This window comes from Pristis pectinata, chromosome 31 (assembly GCF_009764475.1).
Source record: "Pristis pectinata isolate sPriPec2 chromosome 31, sPriPec2.1.pri, whole genome shotgun sequence".
In the NCBI taxonomy this organism is placed as follows: domain Eukaryota; kingdom Metazoa; phylum Chordata; class Chondrichthyes; order Rhinopristiformes; family Pristidae; genus Pristis; species Pristis pectinata.
The window spans coordinates 4264359-4289438 of NC_067435.1; the positions used below are offsets into that span (position 1 = coordinate 4264359).

Here is a 25080-nt window from a genome sequence, read left to right on the forward strand (position 1 = left end):
TCTGCAGTCTCTCAGCCCAGAAACCATTCTTCGACATCCTTCCTGTAACGTGGCAACTGGAATTGAACACAATATTCCAGATGAGGCCAAACCAATGATTACAAAGGTTTAGTGCAACTTCCCTGCTTCTATACTCTATGTAAAGGCCCCAAATTGTAGATGCTTTACTAACTGTTTTGTCAATCTACCCTCCACTTTCAAAGGTTTGTGCAGCTGTACTCTCAGGTCTCCCCACTCCTGCATCCTTTTTACAAGTCTCTCCTTATTCTTCATTCCAAAATACATCCCCTGGCAATTCTCTACATTAAACTTCCTCTGCCCGTTCCACCAGCCAGTCCACATCCTGCTGTAATCTACCACCATCTTAACCAGGCGTTCACAATATTGGTCAGTTTTGTATCATCCAAAATTTAGAGATTGTGGCATGCAAACCCAAATCTGGTTCAAAAAAAACAAAGCATTGGTCCCAAAACCAGTCTTCTGACAACACCCCCATTCATCTTCCCCCAGTCTGAAAAACAAACATTCACCATGACCCTCTGACTGTTACTTTGCCAATCCAAGTATCCATGCAATCAATGTCCCTTTTATCGTGCATGCGTCAATTTTGTTGAAAAGCTTTCCAGAAGCCCACTTACACCACACTATCTTTCATTGCCCTTATTAACTCTCTCTAGCACCTCATCAAAAAATTCTATCAAATTGGTCAAACACAATTTGACAGTCTCTTGCCCTGCGCCTCACCCACACTAACCATGTACATGCAACAGGGCTCACACCAAGTCCATGCTGTCCTTTCTCCCCAACAGATGCTGCTCGACAGGAGCTGCAGAGAGTAGTGGACTCAGCCCAGTACATCATAGGGATATCCCTTCCCATCACTGGTAGGATCTACAGGAGGTGCTGTCTCAAGAAGGCAACATCTATCATCAAAGATCCCCACCATCCAGGCTATGCCACCTTATCGCAGCTACCAATCAGGTGGGAGATACAGAAGTCTGAAGTCCCACACCACCAGGTTCAAGAACAGCTACTTCCTTTCAACCATTTGGTTCTTGAACCAACTGACATAACCCTAATCACTGCCTCAGCAACACTGTGACCACTTTGCTCTATAATGGACTCTCTTTTTGTTCTAATGGTGTTCATTCTTGTAAAAATTGTATATATTTTTATGTTTAATTTATGTTTTTCTTGTAAATGCTGCTTATCTGATGCTGTGTGTCTGTGATGCTGCTGCACTGTTATTGTTTTACCTTGTACTACCTCGATGCACTGTGTAATGAATTGAGCTGAAAAAAATTAATCAATTTTTCATTGCACCCATGCACACATATACTTGTACATATGACAATAAACTCGACTTTGACCCGCTGAGTTCCTCCAGCAGATTGTGTGTTGCTCCAGATTCCAGCACCTGCAGTCTCTCGTGTCTCTATGCTGTCTCGTCCAATTCAACCCTTTCAGCCATGTTATCATCAGGAATTTGGTTAGAATATTCCCTCCTCGAGCTCCCAGCTTTGTATCTTTGTCAGTCCAATTGAACAGCAACATGGAACTTACAGCACAGAATGAGGATATTTGACTCAGTCATTTCATTCTATTGTTTGCAGTGCACTTCAGAATCCTTCATGATCAAACCCTCTGCAATAACCTCCTTTCCTTCTTATGCATAAATGCATCCATTTACCCTAACTACTCGCAGTGAGAGGAAGCTTCACATTGTCACCACTGGGTAAATATGAAGGGTCTTGGAATCAGAATATTATTATTATATGTACCAACGTACAGTGAAAACCTTGCCTTGCATACCGTTCATACAGATCAATTCATTACAGTGCATTGAGGTAGTACAAGGGAAAATAGAATGCAGAATAAAGTGGAGACACAAGAGATTCTGCAGATACTGGAATCACACACAAAATGCTGGAGGAACTCAGCAGGTCAGGCAGCATCTATGGTGGGAAATAAACAGATCGGGTCTTGACATCCACTGTTTATTTCCCTCCATAGATGCTGCTTGACCTGCTTCCTCCAGCACTTCGTGTGTGTTGACGCAGAATAGTGTTACAATTACAGAGAAAGTGCAGTGCAGATAGACAGCAAGGTCATAAACAAAGTAGATCGTGAGGTCAATAGTCCATCTTATCGTACTAGGGAACCATTCAATAGGAGCTGTCCTTGAGCCTGGTGGTACGTGCTTTCAGGCTTTTTTGCCTTCTGCCAGAGGGGAGAAGAGAGAATGTCTGGGGTGGATGGGATCTTTAATTATGTTGGCTGCTTTACCAAGGCAGCAAGTATAGACAGAGTCCATGGTTTCCGTGACGTGCTGAGCTGTGTCCACAACTCTCTGCAGTTTCTAGGGTTCACAGGCAGAGCACTTGCCGTACCAAGCTGTGGTCTCAACCCAAAACATTGACTCTCCATTTCCCTTCATAGATGCTGCCTGACCTGCTGAGTTCCTCATCGTTTTGTGTGTTGCTCCAGATTCCAGCATCTGCAGTCTCTTGCATCTCCAAATAAATTTCTTCTGCTGAATTTACCGATAGTAATCTTATATTGCTAGTTTTTAGTTTTGCTCTTAGCCATAAATAAAAACATGCATTCTATATTGTCTCTATTAAAACCTTTAATAGTTTCTGTTTAGTCATACTTCACCCATCTCTTTGCAAGAAGCCAGTCTATTTATCCTTCTCTCCTGGGGCTACTTGAACGAAGAATACTTTAATCATAGCACTGGAAGAAGTCATCCCTCAGGTAATCAACCTACCCACCTCTTACCTAGAAGCGGTCTGACGGAGTCATTGAGAAATAGACGGAATCCTCCTTTCCTCATATGGTTCCACAAAGTCCGAAGAGTTTGAAACAATTCTGTAAAGTTTCCTCCAAGCACAGAATATATTTCAATTGGGAAAAAAGATCAAGTGTTCCAGTGGATACTCTGCACTTGAAATTAAATTGTCTTCCCCCCCCCCCCCCATTTACCTGGAAACTGTATTTTACTATTGATTAAAATAATCTTGTGTAAAAAAACATTGGTATCTAGTTGCCGGAGATTGCCGAGGCCCGAGCTTCCCCCATCCCGGCTCCCGGAGATTGCCGAGGCCCGAGCTTCCCCCCCCATCCCGGCTCCCGGAGATTGCCGAGGCCCGAGCTTCCCCCCCCATCCCGGCTCCCGGAGATTGCCGAGGCCCGAGCTTCCCCCCCCCCATCCCGGCTCCCGGAGATTGCCGAGGCCCGAGCTTCCCCCCCCATCCCGGCTCCCGGAGATTGCCGAGGCCCGAGCTTCCCCCCCCCCATCCCGGCTCCCGGAGATTGCCGAGGCCCGAGCTTCCCCCATCCCGGCTCCCGGAGATTGCCGAGGCCCGAGCTTCCCCCCCATCCCGGCTCCCGGAGATTGCCGAGGCCCGAGCTTCCCCCCCATCCCGGCTCCCGGAGATTGCCGAGGCCCGAGCTTCCCCCATCCCGGCTCCCGGAGATTGCCGAGGCCCGAGCCGAGCTTCGATCCCGGCTCGCCGAACGTTCCCGAAGATTGCCGAAGCGCAGAGAGGGCTGAGCCGCCGCTCGGGTTCGTGTCGGCGGTACCATGGCCACTTCAACCGAGCGCCGCGCGTTCGCTCAGAAAATTAACCGGTGAGTTGGCTCGAACGGCTGGGAGGGAAGTTTTGCAAATTCCTCCGGGCGGCAACTTTTCTCCGGCTTGAGGAGCCTTGGCACCTGGTTGGGGGGGGGGGAGGGGAAGGGAAGAGGAGTTAAACTGTGGGAGTTTCAATTCAGTCAGAGGAATCCCGAAATTTACCTCAGGAGCGGAAAACAATGGGGGGAAAGCGGCGGGAGCCGGGCCGGGCGGGGAGCGGGGCCCCGGCCGCCTCAGGTGTGAGCCGGCTGCCTGTACCTGAGCGGCCGGGAGCCGGGACCGTTTCCTGGTGGTGGCTCCCGGGGATGAGACGCCCATGGCAGCAGCCCCGCCGCTTTGTTTACAGCCGTGCCCGGTGCTTTTCCCCCATCCCGGGGTAGGCTGGCTGCCTGCACCGGCCCCTCTGCTGGAGAGCTCGGCCAGAGAGAGAGAGAGAGCCCCTGCTCCGTCTGATTAACCGTGCCAGATTAAGTAATGGTTGAGAACTAGTTTAGCACAGGTGAACTCAGTTCTTTTCTCCAGCCGTTCCCTTCCTCAAGATTCTTTCACCCATTCCTTTTCAGTGCTTGTCACCACTATTCTTTCCCTTCACCTTCTTCCCAGCGCTTTATCCCGAGAGTCTGGGGTTCGGTCCAAGGATATTGCCACCTTTTAGAATCATCACAACACTGGAAGGGGCCATCTGGCCTATTAAGTCCATGCCTGCTCCTCATGCAGCAGTCTATTTGGTCTTATTTTGCTCCTTGTATCCCTTGAAGTTATTTTCCTCATCCTAACCAATTACTTTATGAGAGCCCTGATTGACTGTTTTCACCACCCTTAGAGGCAGTGAGTTCCCGATCATAATCGCCCTCTTTATTAAAAGAAGTTTTCTCTCTTCTGCCTTTCTCCTTAAATCCGTGTTCCCTAATTCTTGAACCTTCTGGAAACAGCTTTTGTCTAGTTACCACTCATGATCTTGTACATCTCTGTCAAATCTCTTTTCAACCTTTTATTCCAAGGAGAACAGTCTTCCGATTACCTTACTGGTAGCTTCCATTTTTGTTAATGTGACTCTTGTATCAGATGTCCAATTAACTATTGGAACCGTTTCAGCTCAGACCCTCTACAAATGAATATGGCACTTGCCAGCTGGAAAATTGATTAATTTAATCCCACCCTTGTTTCTGGTGACAATTAGCCTTCTAGCTAAATTTTAGCAAATTTAGGATGAGATTGTGGATCTTTCTTAGTTGATGTGGCTCATGTTGACACTCATTGCACGTACAAACATATATCAGGGGAAATAGTGGCTTGATTTATATTAAAATGAGGAAGACACAAAAAAACTTATCATTGAATTATGTTCATTAGACAAGCCTTTCTTACATAGCAATGTATCTACAAATGTTATTTTCATTGCGACACAAGAAAGAAAAAAAAATTGATATTTTGAAGTATTGTGGGGAATTTTAAAGGTTCATTTTCTTTTAAGCTTCCTTGCTTCTGATCAGGCATGTCTTTCTGTTGAAGTGAATAGATTATTTGCAGAAGATTTGATATTACATAATTCTAACAACAATGAAGTAGGTTATTGAATTTCTAAGTTTCTGTTAGAGGTTCATAGTTGAAATTGATTTTAAAATATTAAATATAGTTTGAATCCAATGTCGCATAAAGTGCTTGAATCCTTGTTCTTCTAAACCAACTTTCAAGCTCATTATAGGGTGAAAGATATCACCTGTACTCATGTTTACTATATTTGAGTTTGTGTGATGCTAGTTATTCTGATCCTGGGCTGAGCCTCATTGCCTTGCTGTTCAAAGAGAGTTAAGTAGTTTTTGTTTTTAAATGTAGAACTGCACCCCATCTCCATGGCTTCCTCTACCCCCAAATCCCACAGATCTCTGCCTACAATTCTAGCCTCTTGCACATTCCTGATTTTCATCGTTATACTGTAGGTAACTTCTTGACTCTTTCTGAGCTTCTTTAAGACTTAGCCTAACATTTATACATTTTTTAATCTGATTTTGGGTTATCTGTCCTAATGTTTCCTTATGTGTAGTGGTATCAAAGTTTGTTTTGACTTCTTCCTGTTTTAATATGTTAAAAGCTATATTTAAATGAAAGTGGATGTCCTTCGTAATGTTAAATCTCACATGAATTATTACAAATATTTTATCTGTTTAGCTATTCTCATACACTCCAATGTAATTCAGTTTGACTAGAACATATTCAACTGCATCCTTGCTTCTTGCCTTATTTGCATAAATTAACAGGCAAACATTTTAACACTAGTTATACCATTAATAACGTTGTCTGTGCAACTCATGCTTTATTTAATACAGCAGTATTAGAGTCCCTGATAATCATAGAAACAAATGCAAATAATGATCGCTTGGGAAGCTTTGCTAAGTGGTTGTAACCTCAGAATTCTAAAACAAAATTAAGTCTCCCATTTACCATTATCTTTTATTTAATGTGCCATTTAATTAAAACATTGGTGAGCCATTTCTGATAACAGAGCTAGTCTGTGCGAATCCTAGAAGCACAGGAGGTTGCATTTGATTTAAGTGCTCCTGGATTAACAAGGGAGAATTAGTCCTGGCCAGAATACAGCAATGCTCTTGTGAACATGGATATGAAGCACACTGGCGAGGACTGGTTAGGACTTGGTGGTTATGCCCTCAAGTGATCAGTGCCTGGTTTTGGTTGAGATTCTGGAGCCTACGTAGCATTCTTCAGAAAGGAATTAGACTTTTGAGAGACATTAGCAAAATGATGTTGAATGATTCACCTTTACTGGACCTTGTGATACTCATCCTACTGTGGCACAGTCAGTAACAGCAGGCTCCTCTAATGCCATTTGTCCATTGTCAACCCAAGTGAAATCCCCTCAACTTATTCCATACAGGCCTATACAGTCATAGCCAAGGAATATACTTCCAGTGGGTTCTTGCCCTTCTGCAACCTGTTACCTGTGGAATATTCCAGAGATTTGTCAGTGGCTTTCACCACTTTTGTTTTTCATTTCTGTGCTGCTCTTTGGTGACTCCATATGTAGACATGATATAAAATTCTATGTATTTAAGACACCAAACTCAGTACCACCACAGATGCCAACTCCTTAACTGCCTCTGCATTCTTGGCTTTCTTGCGCAACATCCAAATTTATTGTCATATTTTACTGAACTAAACATTGGATATATAATTTCTCTTTCCCTTGATATGTGTCGCACTTTCCTTCCTACTGTTGTTTCAGGTTGAATCAGGTTAGTTGCAATTTCAGTGTTTTATCTAACTTTGAAGTGATCTTCCAATACCAGATTGTCAAGGTCACTGACATCTACCTTTGTAGCATTACCCAGCTTTACTCTTGTCCAGCCCACCTGCTGCCCATGTACCCTTATCGCTCATTATCTGTAATCTCTTCTAGTTGTATATCACCCTGAGATCTCTTTTACTCCAGCTCTGTCCCCATCCCTTCTTTTGCCCCAGCATTTACAGCCTCCTTCTAAAATTCCCCTCCTAAAACTCTCTGTCTACCTCTTATCTTTGAAATTGTCTCTCAATAAGCTTTTTGTTATCTCTCCAAATGTTCTCCTCTTTGGCTCAGTCAGTTTTTGAGTGATCATAAGATCAATTTCCTGCATTAGAGGCTATGTAAGCAAGTAGTTGTTTTCATAAATGCCATTATCAGGGTAATTTTTTAACTACATTTAACTGTCATACATAACTCTAGTTGTTTCATTGAGACAACACATCATCAAATTTGTGGATGGTGAGCATTGAGTCTTGAGGTAATGAAAATAATTTTTGCCTCAGCCATCTGGCTGAGGAAGAATGGTGAATGATAGAGGGAAATACTTTCTAGTCACTAGATGAGAACTTCTGTATTCTCAACATAACCTGCGGTTCAGAGTGTGACTCTGTAGGGACTGCAATTTTATGGTTCTCCCAGCTCTGTGTGAAGGACCAACAAGAAAATATTTCTGATTGGGTGCTTTTTATCAAACTCATATTTAAAATTATTCCAGCAGTTTTATTTCTAAGATACAAGTTCTATACAGTAAAACTCTGATAATCCAGCAGATTTTCAGGACTATTAGATATTATTCCTATTAGTACTCCTAACACAATTTTAATCTACTTTTTTAGATGTTACATGGTATTATAATAAATTTTCTAGTAAATGTGATAAGTTTAAAGGGAGTGCGGGAAACGGTCCTGGCCAGTTTAAAGAAACCAGGGCCCCCATGAGCTGTAAAGGATTGTGGTGAATATCATCCATTTTTTAAACAAATAAATGGTCTATTAACATATTTCCAATATTTACAACATTCTCAGTTCAGTATTTAGAAAATGAACATAAAGTTAAAATAATGCCATCCTTGTTCAGTCCATGTTGTGCCCAATGGTCCCAGAAGGCCTCCAGGGAGCCAGTGGACACCACATGCTCTCTCCCCAGGGATACCCAGACACAGACGTATCCTCGGACGAGGAGCAGGCAGTTGGTTTGGTGAACCCTCAACAGCATGATGGCTGGACCTGTGAATGACCACCTTGGCCAGGCACAGGAGCAAACTGATGAGGAAGTCTCCCAAGTGAGTCCATGAACCAACTTAAAAAACTGTTGCAAGGCACTGCTTTGTGCATCAGTCTCCACCCTAGGTCCTGATGTGAAGGAGGAGGACTCCTCTAGAGGGACCTCATCTCGGGACCCCCCCACTGCCAGATAGCAGAATGGATCACCCTGGCATGTCTGGAAGGCAGATGAGGGTGAGGAAGTGGAGAATGTGCAGGAGCAGCTGGTACTGGAAACACCTCCATGCAGTGTGGAATGGCATGAGGGCATTTCCAAGAGATGACTTATGTAATGTGGGACTGGCTCTGAGGAGGTTTTGGGAGCTGATTCCAATGAGCAACTTTGGCCGAGCAGAGAGGTCAGCCCAGTTGGGATCACCCCACACTCACAAGCCCTGGTGGCATGCAGCTCACTCCTCCACTATCTGATCCATCCCTTTGTCTGGCTTCCCTCGCAGCCAGGGTTCTTCCTTCCATCAGCGGGGGAGGCAACTAGGTCCCAGTCTCTGAAAAGGTCCCAGTAAAAGACAGGCAACTCCTGCAGATGCTTGCCATTGAGAACTGCATGTCATCCTGAAGGCAGTGCCCTGGCAGAAAAAAATACATTGCTTGCATACACCAAATGGGAGGATGCTCAACGCACAGGCAACTCTGCAGAATCCAAAGGCGAACCACTGGGTTCGGACATACACCAGTGACTGACTGCCCTCAGTCAGGAGACCCAGAACTGCACCAGAGACTCAGAGCTTCCTCGAGCCCCAGAAGAAATCCACCAGCTTCTTCTGATGGCAAGTGACCAAGCGTTAGCAGTGAGCCAGATGTTGAACCATCAGGAATTTTGGATAGCGGATTATTGTAGTTTTACTACACTTCTTTCTGGGATAGCTTGTTTATCCCAATTCTGATTATGTGGAAGCTTTTCTAACTTATCCAGAATCAGTAGAAATGTAAATGTGAAATGTAAATTCAGTTTTACACCTATTCCCAATGTGCAGATTCACCCTAACATTCCACACTGGCCACTCCTTTCCTTTGAATTGTTATAGTAAAACTACTGACATTATGACATTAATTGGTTATAATGGAATCACAGTGGTGACAAGGGGTGAAATATGGGAGGATGCTTGCAGTATAAAGGCAAAGCCACTGCAGTCTATAAGTTGGAATGTTATAGTTAATTTTAGTCGATTAATTTTAAATACATGATATAAATGAACACATGAAGAATTATGCAATACTTTATGTACTTAACTTATGCTGTGCATTCCTTAGCACAATTCTAAGTCATATCCCTGTCTTGTTTTCATTGTATTCCTTATTTCTCGCTTCCAGTTTAAAGGAAGTAACGGTCAACATGAGCAGGATACATTGTGCCTTTTCAGCAATGCGTGCTTCCTCAGGTCAAGGGAGGGAAAATCAGAGGAGTTGGACTCTTTCCTTTTATCATTATTAACTTGTACACTGTATCTATTTCCCTTAACCTCTTCTAAGCTTTGGATTTCAAAACACATTAATTGGATTTTCATATCTTTACTTTGCCACATTCTTCCCAATCTCTGTAATCTTCAGCGTTACAATCATGATGTATGTCCTTCTCCAGATCTTCCCCAAATTTAATTGCTCCACTATTGGTAACCTTGCTCTAGGAATTTGCCTCCTTCCCCTCTACCTCACTTTCCTTCTTTGAAAATCTTTTTGAAACCTCCTGCTTTGATCAAGATTTTGGTTGTCTGTCCTAAGATATCTTGTCATAGTCATATTTTCTTTGGTAATGCTCTTACGATGTTTAGGTATGTTAAAGTTCTACATAAGTGCAAGTTGTTGTTAGGCAAGAGTAAGTTGTTTCATCTATGCTTCAGGAGCTGCTTAATAATGACATGGATAGATGCATAAAATGCATTCTTTTTTTCCATGGTTGATTTAGAGAATAAAAGTAAATCCTCATTCTAGACACAGAAGCTGCTCAGAATTTGTGGAAGTTAGAGTTAAGGACACACCAACCCATTTGTTCTCAAATAAAACTGCAGCATTTCAACAGCGAGTCAATGACTAATTATCAATACAGCTGTGTTTTTGTTTGCTGCATGGCTTCGAATGGTTGCACCTTGTCTATATTTGCAGATGTTCTGAGAATGCTTTATAGTTTACTGTAGCTTGAATGATAACTGAGGCTGTTGAGGTTACAGTATGTAACTGTTTTTGCTTCTCAGCAAACTAATTTGAACTCCAAATAGTGTAGAAGCAGACCTGGAGCACGTCGAAGTCTGAATATCTCAGGCAGACTTCATTGAAAAAGGGAGAATAGATAAAATTAGTGGAAGCAAAAATTGGTGGGTCACTTCTAGCAGATAATTCAATGGAAAGTGTATGGTAGTTGTAGATTGTTGAACGTAAGATGGATGAGTGGCCTCCTTCATCCATAATAATTGTGGAATTTATGAATGTGGGTCTTTACTCTGCAGATTCATTAAATATCCATGATAAAGTCTTTGAGATTGCAAAGAGAAGCTGAGGATGTTCTCTTGTTCCTTCAATTTTCTGCAGTCCTGACAATGAGATTGAATAAATTTAATCCCAACTTTAAACTATATGGTAAAATTCCAATGATCCGGCATCTGATTGTTCGGTAATCCTCCTGGTCTGGCATCTGGTTGATTCATTTGTCCAGAATATGAACTGGGGATCCAGACCGCAAGTGGGGTGCACTGCCAGAGCCGGGGATCCGAGGTCTGAACCGTGGGCCGTGGGCAGCTGAAGCCCGGGTTGGTGCCTGGAATACCAGGAATCAGGAATGTGGGTAGACTTGTAGCTGCGGCCAGTGACTAGAGTGCTTGTATATTTTCCCCTCCCTTTAAACTCATGGGTTCATTTGAAAATTGATTATACTATTGTATAACATGTAAAAAGTGAAATAAAAGTAATGTTTGGGTACTCATAAAAATAGCATCCAATAGTCTGGAAAATCTGCTAGTTTGGCACTGGTAGTCCCAAAAGTGCAAGATTATCAGAATGTTACAGTACTCAATTCTAATTGTGATCATTGCCTGCTCAATTCCAAGTTGCGTAAGTATTCTATGATTCTATGTGTTAATCATTAAATTCCCACTTTGCTGTTTTTACATTGCTTAATTAAATTGAATGAATAATTGATATCTCATGCAAAAAATGAATTATCAAGAATAAATGATCTTTATTTTCATATACTGTCTGGTCATAGTTTTGTTTCTTAGTATGTTGTGTGGATATAAACCATTTGTCTTTGATGTTTCACATTTAACAAAGCTTCAAGTAAATGTATGAGCTTAGAGGAGAACTATATTGTGAAAATTGGTTTAAATCCTTCATATTTAACAAAACTTTTAGTTGCTAATATTAGTATATACTGTGCTGTTCCCTATTTTGACTGATTAATAAAGATATTCCAGTCCCTCTCATTTTATTTTAAAATGATTTTCAAATGCACAGAAATTATTTGTTTTACACCAGTTCCGTTTCATTAAATAACTGAGCACTGCAAATTGACAACATGCTTTTTCGATATTTGGTCCATGCTGAGTTGGCCATTTGTGACTAGGGATGGTGGTGGCGGCAGTGCTGTTAGGCTGAATACATCCCTGGCTTAGGAAAATCAGCAGCACAATTCTGTCAGCAGTACCAGCTTCTGATACTAAAGGTTCACAGATCCCGCTACTGCAAAGGACTTGCCATTCTGTTTTAGATTAATTTCTGCCACCTATCATTTTAGCTACCCAGCTTTTTTTTGTTGGACAGACACACCCATTAGAGTCATAGTGGATGAGCGGATACATTAAAGCTTGCAAATTGAAGCGCAGTGACAAAATAAGGACACTGATGCTATTTTAACGCAAAACCATATAGAGGTTTTCTATATAGCTCTCCATGTGTTGTCACTTTACAGCTCACTTTGTGATGCCTTTTGTGGAGTATCTGTCATCACAGGCACACTCACTTTTGTCGGGCCATTTAATCTCTGTGGAGGTTGACAATTTGGGTCTGGGCTTTGCTGCCTGGTATTCCTCATGCAGTCTTCCTGTAAACCCTAGTGTAATATGCTATAGAAAGAGACATAAAGAGTACTTTTTAAAGAAAGTAAGTTTTGCATTTACATGGTACCTTTCAAACCATGGTGAATTCCAAAATACATTGTGTCCAATGGTGTACTTTTGAAATGTAGTCACTGTTAGAGGCTAGCAAGTGGCTATTAGTTGTGTGTGGAGATGTATGGGATGTGCATATTGTGGACAAGTGGAGGAGGAAGATGAAGTGAGCTAGGGTCATAGGGAGGTGATGAATGAATGGATGTTTGTGAAGTATGGAAGGAATCCTTGGAGGGGTTGCAGATTGTGCGTGGTCTTGGATGTGAGAAGAAAATACAAATACATGTGTCTTTATTGAGAGAGATGTATTGTAGTGCACCCGTGTGAAAACATACTGAAGGAGGTGATGGAGGACAGGGAATGGAGAAGGAGAAACAGCATAAAAACAGAAAACGATGAAAACCCTCAGCAGGTCAGGCAGCATCTATGGAAAGAGAAACCGTTAACACTTCAAGTCAAAGACTCTTCATCAAAACAGCACATCTATTTTAGTGTTCCCTCTCTGTCTCTGACTTTTTTATATGGTTGATCTCATTCCCTTTTTAAAAAAAATACATACTTTTGATCAGATGGTCTTTATTCCTTGGAATGTAGGAGAATGAGGGACAACCTTATAGAAGTATTTAAAATTATGAGAGGCATAGATAAGCTGGATGGTAACAGTCTTTTCCCCGGGGTAGGAGGAGTCCAAAACTGGGGGACATAGGTTTAGGGTGAGAGGGGAAAGATTTAAAAGGGACCTGAGGGGCAACTTTCTCATGCAGAGTATATGGAATGAGCTATCAGAGGAAGTGGTTGAGGCAGGTACAATAGTATAATTTACAAAGCACTCGAATAGGGATACAGAGGGAAGGGGCTTAGAGGGATATGGGCTGAACACAGGAAATTGGGACTAGCTGGGTGGGCACCGTGGTTGGCATGGACTGGTTGGGCCGAAGGGCCTGTATCTGTGCTGTATCGTTCTATGACAGGGCTAGGTGCTGATCTCATTGTCAGGGGAATTAACTGAACTTGACTATGTGATGGAACTAAATGCAGATGCTGTTATTTCAGTGTTCTGTTCACACAAACAAGGTGCTAATTAATGATTTTTGTTGTATCAAGGCCAGGCTTCCTGATATTGTTAGCACTTACTATTTAAAACTACTTAGGGAAAACACAATACAAATTGCCAAATTGAATGCTAAAAGTTAATTCTTGAAATTGTGGAACTGAAATGATTTTTTTGAGTCATTTGATTAGTTAAGCTTCTCTTTTACAATAGTTGTCCGAACCTAATTGGTTTTGATTCCTAATTGGTTAGTTGACTGTACGTTTCCTTTCTGTAGATGTGATATTTGTATCAGCATGTGGAAGTGTGATGCGTACTGTGCATTTAATGTACAACACTTCAGGATGCATGTGTTTCAGATGTACCATTTTATAGATAGATTTAAAAATCTTGTGTTATGTTTATATAAGAGGTCACAAATTACTTTTATAAAAAGAAATGAAGTCAGTCATTGAGCTGAAGGCTAAAATTTACCAACCTTTATATGGCCATAGCAATTTACAACCCCCTGCAATTATCTAAATTACTGTAATGCATGACGTTAAATCTGTTAAACCTCACAACTGTTTGTCAGAATCTAGACCATGCATGAGCAATAGGCGGCTGTCCCCTATAACATATATATTTAAAACATATATCTGACATAAGGCAATTGGAAAGAATGTGATTCACACTATGTGGATGGAATGCAGGAAATACCCTCAGAATGGGTCTGTTTTTGCAGACTTGTCCGCAATCAGCACCTCTCCCATCAGCACAGCTACCCATCCATTGGCACTTAAAGGGTAAGGAATACAACTGTTACAGCTTGTAGTATAAGTGGCCTCCCTTCACTCAAGCTCATGACCAATTAATTCCCTGAACCATATCCTTGGAAGCAGCCTTCTCTTTGCCATTGGTGATTCGCAGCACAAATAACCATTAATCGGTTAACTCTGTCAAGTGCCATGCAATCAGTGTTTAGTGGCTTCAGAAAATATGAAGATGTCTTTTTCTTCTTTGGCAGTCCCTCAGGTTTGAGAATGACTTGCTTCCACTCTGGTTTGTGGTTTCTGAGGTGGCTAATGAGACCAATTTGGGAACTGCATATTCTCCCATAAATGGGGCCAGGCAGATATGTGAAATGGTGCAATCCCTCCACCACTCTTGCAGGGTTTCTGCATGTTCCCAATTCATGACCTCAGGTTCTTAATACCATTCTGGTATTGATGGTAGGGTATGGACATTGTGTAGGTAGAAGGGATTAGTTTAGTTGGGCATTTTATTACTAATACAATTGGATTGGCAAAACAATGTGGGCCGAAGGGCCTGTTGCTGTGCTGTACTGTTCTATGTTCTATCCTGAATGTTTCTTCTCCACTCTGAGTGTTCATAGCCAGAGTTACACAATAGTTAGTGGGACGTTGCATTTCTTTAAGGAAGCTTTGAGCATATCCTTGAATCTTTTGTTTTCTGTCTGACTGGTAATCCCCTCTCAAACCAGAATTTAGAATAGAGCATTTGCTTTGGGACTGTGGTGTCAGGCATGTGAACACTGTCGTGTGCCCAAGGTAGCCATCTAAGAGTAACTAGGGATTCAGTGCTGGGGATGTTGGGTAGAGAGAGGGTGCTGACATTGATTCACTTATCCTTCAAGTGAATTTAGAGGATTTTGTGAAGTCACCATTGGGAATATCCTTCCAGTGCCTTGAGATCCCTGCTTTGAGATCCCTGTCTTCTGAGACCTGTAGTCCAGTTCTCAGAAGACCGGGATCAATGCTGCCCAGCAGACCACGAGTTTTGTGCCATGCTTGAGGTCTTGATTTTCAAATACTCATTCACTCAATTGATCAAAGGCTGCGCTGGCACATTGAAGGTGATGGTGATGTAAATGTACTGTTCCATAACTACACAATGACCTCATGAGTATGACTGAGTAAACAAGTGTATTGGATGTGATGATTTTAATGTGTCCTCAGAATCCAGGAATCTTTTATAATTAGTGTGAACTATTTTGCTGTGATTTGGGATTTCATACATTACATCATCTTAACCAGCTTCTAAAATTGGCCAATATCCTATTTGTTTCTGACCATGACTGGCTCACTTGCCTCCTTTCTATTCAATCTTAAACTGCATTTAGATTGGGCTTTGTGATGTGTTGGCTTTAGAAACTCTGACAGTTTAGAGATTTCTGCAGGCAGTATTTTGGAAATTAGTGCCATTTGCATCCTGTTAAAGCGGAATGAAAATCGTTTCAAAGGCATGCAATAGTCGACCCTATAAGATTGTTGGAGCTGTAACCATCTCTCAATTTGTCATGCAGAAACTTGCAAAAGACCACAGGATCTTTAGCATCTCTACCTCCTACATAAACCCTTTTCACATTTCATTTTGATCTTAATGTAATTTTTTTGACATTTGTTATTTAACTATGGGGAATGAAATAATCGAACCCTTTCCCTAACTCTTTCCGTACACTGATAAGATATATTTGGAATCATATGAGCCAGAAAAGTGATATATTTCATAGTTTTAAGTTAATGGAACTTCAGAAATGAAGTTGAAGAATTTTAAGCATTTATTAAGACTTGATGGCTAATAACTCCATTGCGTTAAAATTTGTTGTTGCAAAGGGGTATTCCACCAGATAACCAGTTGCTCCTGATCCAATGAGACAAGTGGTTTGAGTGGCATATGATTTCCCCCTTCAGTTTCAGATGGTATGTTTCCAGTTTCAGCAAGGCTATCTGATAAAATTGGCAGTAATCATAAAAGTCAACCTCTCATGTTACTGCAGACTTGAAGATAACCTGTCAGACCAAAACACTTTCTCTGACTTATTCTGTGTGTTGGAGAAGAAAGAGCAGTTGTTTAATGTACTGGGGAATGAGATCTAAAATTCAACCTTAATGATGTCTTTTGGCCCTGACGTGAAGTACTCCTATATGTGTTTGTGATTGCTTGTTTTATTACTGACTAACATTTGATCTGATCGAAGCGGTGTTCTAATACTTTTCCAGTCTGTGCACCCATCACATCTGGTTATAGTCAAGGCAGGAGCACAACCTTCTCAATCATTGAAATTGCTGTCGAGTATATGAAGTGTAGATGTATTTTAAACGATGTCAGAAGCTATTATCTCATGAAAATTAAATGGGAAAAGTTCACACATTAACCAAATCTTCTGATAGATTCCTTTAACTTCTCACCCTTGGAGGTTTAAATTGTATATAATTTTCGATAGCAGCTTTAAATAAGCTTCTCTGCAGAAAGTGAAATCTAACTTGTATAGAGGGCTTCAAAAAATTATAACCTAAATGATTTAAAGAAGGATCCAAAAGACAAGGCAGACACATATTGCAATGTATTTACAAACGATATTCGGATACCTGGGATTGATTACAGGCTACAATCCTATTGAAGGTTTCATTTGACGTGATGAATTCCTGGATTTGAAAGAAAAAAACTGAAAGTGCATTCACTAATCTGAAGAAAAAGTGTTGCTGCGCTTTTAATAGTCGAGTTAACCCAGAGTAGAGCGATTTATTATACATTTCTAGGTGCCTTATCAGCTATTGGAAAATGTATCTTTTCATCTTTTGGGGTCTTCACTCTTCCAGCACTTTCTCTCTGTCATTAACTTCCCTCCCCTCTTCCCCCCCTTTCCCATGACATAAGCAGCTGTACAGCACACAAAACATGTCTGCACTGAGTTTCATCATCACTGGTCTGAAAACTTGTTGACTCATAGAACAACCACCTTTTCCTAACACAGTCTCCCCTAAAATGTGTTACTTAAAGGGCCAAGACTTGAACTGCACTGTCTGTGCTCACTGAGATCTTTGGCCTCAAACATAACCTCGTGTTCTTTGACTGCTTTGTCCATGGAGTCAGTGTCACAGTCACTCTCAGGAGAACTCTAGGCATTACTGGTGATCTTACACACAGATTGCTGCTCACTGCTGTATTAGGGAGTTCCTAGCAAACTTCATATTCTAGGAAGAAGGACTTCATTCACCTTTTCTTCACCCCATAGAAACAGGCACAGGCATTTTCCTGCAATCTCAGTAGGCATTTGGACAGTGAGCTCAAGTCCATTCTGGAATTGCACTTGTGCCCTTTCAAAGACCTCCTTACGGCATTCCTTGCAGAAAACTTAGCATTAGCCCAGGAGGACCTCCCTGGTCCATAAGCACAAAGAGCATTGCTTCTGCAGGCATTGTTCTTCCCATCTTGTTCAGGTTCCTTTGATCTCTTGGAAGCATTTATCTTTCACCTCCCACCTACCCTGGACTTCATGGCAACATCTCTTCATTCAGTGACAACAATCCCATGTAGCATTAAGTATTTTGCTGGTATTGTGGTATTACAATTTAAAACCTGTTTCATGCAGAAAACTGCAAGAATTTGCATCAATAGACAATGACAGTTTTGTTCTGACAACATGGAATCCTGTGAAAGCCATTCTGTGAACTTGCAGTTGAGGTTCTCAATCTTTATGCAACTTTAACAAGTTGTACTTGACACCAAGAAAGTAGCATGGATCAATTTCTAAGCTCCAGTTTCTTCTTAGATGGAGGTATGATGACAGGTGACAATCACCAGCAAACTTTGAATCAGCTAGATTTGCCATCTAAATTTGAAATGTATTTCCCTCTTTGGGACAGTAGTCTGTTATTTTGAATTATCATTACACTGACAAAATATGTCATAATTGATCAGGTCAGTACCTGTTATCTGAAAGAAGGAAAGATGATGCCTTTCATAACTTCAGGATATTCCAAAGTGCTTCACAGTTACTGAAATACTTCTGACAAGTAATCACTGTTGTTGGGTTGGAAAGAAACATGGCAGCTAACACACATGCAGCAAAAAAACATTGTGATAATGACGGGATAATCTATTTTTTTAATGATGTTGAATGAGGGGAAATAATGGTCATGACTCCGCTGGTAATTTTTCAGCTCCTTACTGTTTGCGCATCGTGGAAATTGCATTGAGAGTTCTTTTGCATTCACCTGGAAGAGCAGTTGTACTTAATGTCCCTTCTGAGAGATGCCATCTTCAATAGTGCAACACTCCCTCAGTACTGACTGGAGTGTCAGCCTTGATATTTGAGGTGAAGTCTCTGGAGTGGTGCTTAATCTGTAACTTTCTGACTCAAAGTTGGGAGAGCTACTGACTGAGACCTGGTGATTATTGGTGGTTATTGTAATGCAGTGTCTTTTTATTGAATTAAACGTTAAATAACTGGCTAAATTGCAGCTTTCTTTCAGCAAATCTACAAATAACTGCAGGATGAATGCTGAATATTTCATTTGGAGATCTCAAAAGGAAACCTTCCTTCAACCCGAATGTTTACACAAAGTGACTGTCCTCCTTGACTGCAAAGTTTTCCTTCAAGGTCTCTTTATCCTTGTAATTTCAAAGATTCTGTGAAGTTCAGAGGTTTCCAAGATTTTTCTTCTCAACAATAGTTGATTATTCCTTACAATAGTCAATCTTTGTTGGGCAGCTGAGAAACAGATATTTTTCTGACCTCTGAAATACAAGTTGTCATTTATAATTTGCATTCTGGATTATGCTTGCATTTCAAAGACAGCAATTCATCATTATTGCATGTTGACAAGCTAAGCCTGTACTTAATCAAGCAGTTCTGAATTTCCCTAAAATCTTCTTTCACCCTTCCTATTTGTCTCTGGATAACAATCATCACCTGGTTTGGAAGTAACAACTGAAAAGTATTTTGTTGTGTAATTGGTCTGTTTGATGTTAAGATTCCCACAGAACCTGCCTGTGCTTGGCAAATTTTCATATTTTAAAATTTGAGTAGATATGCAGCATTATATGCTCCTATGTTCATTATGGGTATTGGTTAGTATCATTGCGATTTGTAGCTTCCCTATTAAAATGAGTGGAAACCTTTATGTGGTGTGAAATTGAAATTTATTTGTTTCCTTTCCCCTTTGAAAGCCACTCAAAAGTGCTTAGACTTTGATGCATCATTGACATATGAGTGTAAACATAAAATGCAGCACTTCTACTCCTGCGTGCATCAGTTGGGCAGAAGCTTTTGAAGTTATTATGATGACATTGCTTTATCTTCCAGAGTTAAAGATAAAAAGACACAGCCCCGGTTTGCTCTTCCCTGGAAACTTAAGCTCTTCTTGTCACGGCATTCAGCTACCTCTTGAATGGTTTGAGGTTCTTCTACTTTAACCCAGACTCCTCCGGGAGTTAACTGGTTTCTGATCCCAGTCTGCTTGCCCTTGCCGGTTTGTACATAAACAGTATTTGCCTGCAGCACCACTTTAAACTGTATGTTTAATGGGCCAATGTATTGAACCAAAGATGAAAATACTAGACAGTGCATAAAAAAAACTTGCATGCTTCCTGAGTTCATTGAATTTTCACAGATGCCTCCTGTGTTGCATGATCATATTTAATTTCAAGGCGGTGTGGGTCTTTCAAGGAGTTATCCATTGAGTTGTCAGATGAAGGGATTTCGAACTGAAACATTAAACTCTTGTTTCTTTTTCCACAGATGCTGCCTGACCTGCTGAGTTTCCAGCATTTTCTGTTATTATTCTGCAGTGTGAATGTTGTTTCACCTGGTGATGACACTGTCATCAGTTTGCTTATCATAGAATTGATCTTGCAGTTCCAAAGAACTGACCTACCTCACCTAAACATTGATGTGAACTGTGTAAATTATATATTTAATTTTATTGTGTATATTTGCTCATTATTCCCTCCAAACACTAATGTGTTTAAGGTGATAGAGAGGTGACAGAAGGGCAGAAATTTATTGAAGAAAACAAGTTTAAAGAAATGCAAGGTGCATTGTGATTAGAGTCATTGTACATAATACAGTACAGAAACAGGCCCTTCTTGCTGCTGTTTTGCACCACTATTTTTTTGTTGCATCATTGCATAGACATCTCCTTCCTCTTAGGCAGCCCTTGGGATCAGGGATGACTTGTTTCCATTGTGGTTGGGTGGACTCTGAAGTGACTAATGAAGCTAATGTGGGAATTGCAGATGTCTCCACAGATGGGCCAGGAAGTGTTTGACAGTAGGTACTTTGTGAGATGGTGCACTCTTATTTACTCAAGGCTTCTTTGTACTCCTGACGTGTTCTCAATGCAGAATCAAACGTTCCTTCTTCACTTTAAGTGGTCATGGGCCAGGAATTTCCATGAGTCAGTGAGGTTGTTGTACTTTTCACAGGGGCTTCGAACATATTCTTGCACCTTTTCTCTGTGGGCAGTGCACAGAATAGAGTATCTGTTTCAGTGTCAGACATGTGAATGATGTGGCTGAACAATGTGGTCTGCCCCTGGAGTCAACAGTGTAATTAGGGCTTTAATTCCTAAGGAGGACACTGTCATCGGATTGCTTATCTTAGAATTGATTTTGGAGGATTTTGCATTGGTGGTATCTTTCAAGTGCCTTGAGGTGTCTGCTGTAAGTAGTTCAGGTCTACAAAGCATGTAGGAGGGCATGGTTCACGATTAACCGGGCAATCATTGTACCTATTGTCAAAGCACATCATGAACTGCAGCGTGATGCGTTAATGTGTGCATTGAGTGTACATGGTTATTGTATACTGTATCCTATACACTATTCTGTGTTCAGTTTGCCTGAGCTTTTGGAGACAGATACTTTTATCTACTCAAATTTTGAATAGTATTTTAAACTCTTTATCTCTCATGTTCCACAGTTTATTTAAAGGATTGCTTTTCAGTTGTTTCCAAACCAGATGATGATTGTTATCCAGAGATAAGTAGCAAGAGTGAAAGAAGATTTTAGGGAAATTCAGACCTGCTTGATTAAGTACAGGCTTGGCCTGTCAACATGCATTAATGGTGAATTGCTGCCTTTGAAATCTGAATATAATCCAAAGAATAAATGATAGAGCTCAGGAAAAAAATCTGTTCTTCAGTAGGTCAACAAAAGATCAGCTGTTGTAGGAATGCATGTGGAAAATCTCAGAAAACTCTGGACTTCACGAAATAAAGCGAGACCTTGAAGGAAAGCTTTGCAGTTAAGGAGGTCAATCACATTGTTCAGGTTGGAGGAAAGTTTCCTTTTGATGTTTCTGAGTGGAATGTTCAGCATTCATTCTGTAGTTGTTTGTAGACTGGTCAAAAGGAACTATGGTTCAGCTGTTATTCAGTGTATAATTATTTAAAATGTATGTGCTAATGGTGGCATTGAGAAGTATTTTTCTTTTTTCAGGATGTAGATGTATCTGGCAAGGCAGGCATTTAATACTCATCCACAATTGCTCTTGAGGAGGTGATGGTGAGCTGCCTCCCTTGAACCACTGCAGTCCATGTGGTAAAGGTGCTCCCACAATGCTGTTGAATAGCGAATTCCAGGACTGAGAGCCAGTGATCATGAAGAAACAGTAACATATTTCTAAGTCAGAATGGTATGTGATTTAGAAGAGAACCTGCAGAAAATAATCTTCTGCTGCCTTTATTCATCTTAGTAGTAGAGATTGTGGGTTTGGGTGTACCCTTGGTAGGTAACTGCACTGCACTTGTAAGTGATACACTGCAGCCATGGTACATCATTTGTGGAGGAAACACTGATATCATTCTGGAAACACTGGTATTACTTTATTCATGCAAGACCTGCAACTGTAAACTAGTTTTTAACAGTTGTGTTTTTAAAAAATATTTCCTTTATCTCAATGATCCACCAATTTTAGTGCATCTGCAATGGTATTTATAGAGTCACTAACATTGTAAAGCATCCCAAGACATCTCATGGCAGTGCAATCAGACAAAAATGGACATCAGTCCAAAGGACAGGTGATCAGAAGCTTAGTTGGTGGTATGCTTTGCGCAGCATCTTAAAGATTCAGAAACATTATTCCAGACTTGTGGAAGAGATAGTAGAAACATGGCCCTAGTAAAAGGGCAAAGGAAGTGTGAGTTGAATAGGGATGTGCAAACAACTCAAACAGAAGATCACACTTCTTAGCAGTTTGCATTGCTGGGGCTTAGTGATAGGGAGGGCCTAAGACATGGTAGATGGATGATGTGGAAATACTAGCAAGCAATTTACAGATTCTGGCCTCCCAGAATCCAAACTTAATGGAACCAGTGTGATACCAGTTTCATGTTAATAGTTCAAAGATTCTCCAAAACCTGTGGAACTAAGCACAAAAGTACAGTGTGTTGAGGGCTCTTGATTCAAGTAATAATCAAGCAGGCATTGATTACTAACAATATAGCCAGAGTGGAAGCCATGGATTCATTCTAGGGCAGAAAACATGCAGTGAATTAAGTAATGTCTTGATGTGATTACAGATGTTGACCAGGATAGCAAGAGCCCTGAATGGCAGGAAGCAGGCAATGGTTTCCTGACAATAACTTGACTGATAAGAGTTTGACTGAACAAACACATTGTTTCTGATCGTGCTGTGTTGACCTAAGTCCAGGATATCCCCAAGATTAACCCATTAATTGCCAAAATTTAAAATTGTTTCAGTGATAGGCTGGATCTAAGCATTCCTTGTTGCTCAGTGAAGCATCTTACTCAATATGGAATTAAGTCATATGCACAGGAAAGTCCCAAGTTTACGCTCAATTCCTAGTTCTTTGAAAGACTTTGTCTGAGCTCAGTGCTCTTAGATTGTTGGAAATCAGCCAAGGTTTCTAGTTTCAGTTGCTGTTATTGGTCGCTGCTGTTGTATGCACACTGGCAAGAATAGGATTGTGTTCAACTGTCAGTCCCTCAGTGATAAGTAACCAGTGACTCTCATTGGTTAGACTGTCTGATCTGTGTAATATATGAACAGAGTAGAGGTAGCAGTTTGTGAATATGGAAAAAATGCACAATGGTACCAATCTGCTGAATGTAGCACAGAGCGAGAGAACTGAATGTTTGTGGGAGAAATGTTGTCTAATGAGTCTGAAATGTGGCAGAAAACCCTTTTCCTCTGAGAACTACTGCACTCATAAGTATCAGTTAGGTTGTAGTTTAAAAGTGCCTCTTTCCCTGCAATGGAATCCACTTTCCCATCAAGCAGCTCATATTCTGGTCACATTGAGTCACATCGAGTGCTTGTGTCAGAAATTTATTAAGGACCTGATATTTATGCATGTACAAAAAAGATAAGGATCTTTAAATTCAGTTTTATTTGATACCTATTTAAATGCCTTCGTTTTTGCATTTTGTTCACAAAATCAGCAACAGAACTTTTAATAATCTGAGAGAGAAGCAGTAAAATAAAGTTTTTGTTTTGACCACTACTGTAACTCAAGCAAGAAGAAAACAGTCAATCTAAGTATCGTAATTACAGTCACAATTGTTAATTCTGTGTGCTTTATCATCAGATCCTCATTTCATTCAGTTAAAAACAAAACTGGAAAACCCATGTTTATTTTGGTCCCATTCTCCAAACTGCCATCATGACAGTGGAACATTAACAGTTGGGCCATTATTAAGAGGAAAAAAAACTTACTTTTATTATTTGGCATTTGCAGGATGACCAGAGCTGGCCAGTGACTCCAGTCTGTTTGATCCATCAGCATTATCATTGTGCAATACTATCTTTGCAATGTACTTAATTAGGACAAAGGTTGTCATTCACTGCATAATAAAGAAAATGTTGTTTGCATGATTATCATCAAATCATGCATATTCCAGACCTCAAGAGTCTTAATACACCTTGGGATCTGATTTTAAAAAGGATCACCAAACTTTTTGGGATGGAACCTTGCATTCAATCTGAAATCAGCAACAGGAAATGTTGGTATTTTTATAGAGTACAATATCCCACAGGAGTGTTATCAAACATAAATTTGACATCAAGCTACGTGAAATATTGGAGAAGGTGATCAAAAGTTTGGTCGATGTGTCGATTTTGAGAAGCGTTTATCAGGATGAGAGTGAGGTAGAGCAGCACAAGAGGGAATTCCAAAGCCTAGGGTTTAATAACTGAAAGAGCAGCTTCCATCAAGCAATTAAAATTCAGAATGTTCAAAGTGCTAGGATTGGCAGAGTGCAGATATCAAGGTTCTGGAAGCAAAAAAGGGATTCTGACTTTAAAATTAGAATTTTGAAATCATGATGATGCGTAACCAAGAGCCAATGTGATTCAGCAAGTATGGGTGACAGTTGCATTCACCTCTCAGCTTCTTGCATCCCCCTCCCCCACCCACCTACCTTCCCCCTCTTACTTGAACATGCCTGCGTGTGTTCCTCCCCCTCCCCTGACCTTCTTATTCTGGTTTCTGCCCTCGTCCTCTCCAGTCCTGATGAAGGGTCTCGGCCCGAAATGTCGACTGTTTACTTCCCTCCATAGATCCTGCCTGACCTGCTGAGTTCCTCCAGCACTGTTTGTGTGTGTTGCTCCAGATTCCAGCATTTGCACAATCTCTTGTGCCTGCATTCATATTGATGTGTGTTTGGACATTAGTGATCAGATTTACAGGAATGATCAAAGTCAATCAGGAGCATAATAGATTGGAGACAATTGAGGCATGAATGAGGATTTCAGCACAGCAGACGAGCTGTTAATTGGGCAGACAATGTTAGAGAGCAGGAAGTTGGCATTCTTAGTGAAGTGGCATTCATAATCTGAAGATCATTTTACTGATTCATTACCAAAAATCCAGCAAATCATCAGTGAAATGTTATTTGGTCTAGCAGCAGTGCATTGATGGGAATTACTGTTTTGTGACTGTGGATGAGCATAATGCCCCATTAGT

The 25080-nt window shown here is 40.9% G+C and overlaps 1 protein-coding gene across 2 annotated transcripts in view; it reads left to right on the forward strand.

Annotated features, from left to right (window-relative positions):
- Positions 1–3562: 3562 nt before the first annotated feature.
- The window catches only part of LOC127585085 (dedicator of cytokinesis protein 7-like), a 133303-nt gene continuing 111785 nt past the window's right edge, over positions 3563–25080 (forward strand). For both annotated transcript variants that reach the window (XM_052042247.1, XM_052042248.1), the window contains exon 1: positions 3563–3633. In XM_052042247.1, coding sequence (XP_051898207.1) covers positions 3587–3633 — 47 coding nt within the window. In that variant the 5' untranslated portion in view covers positions 3563–3586. The remainder of the gene's footprint in view (positions 3634–25080) is intronic.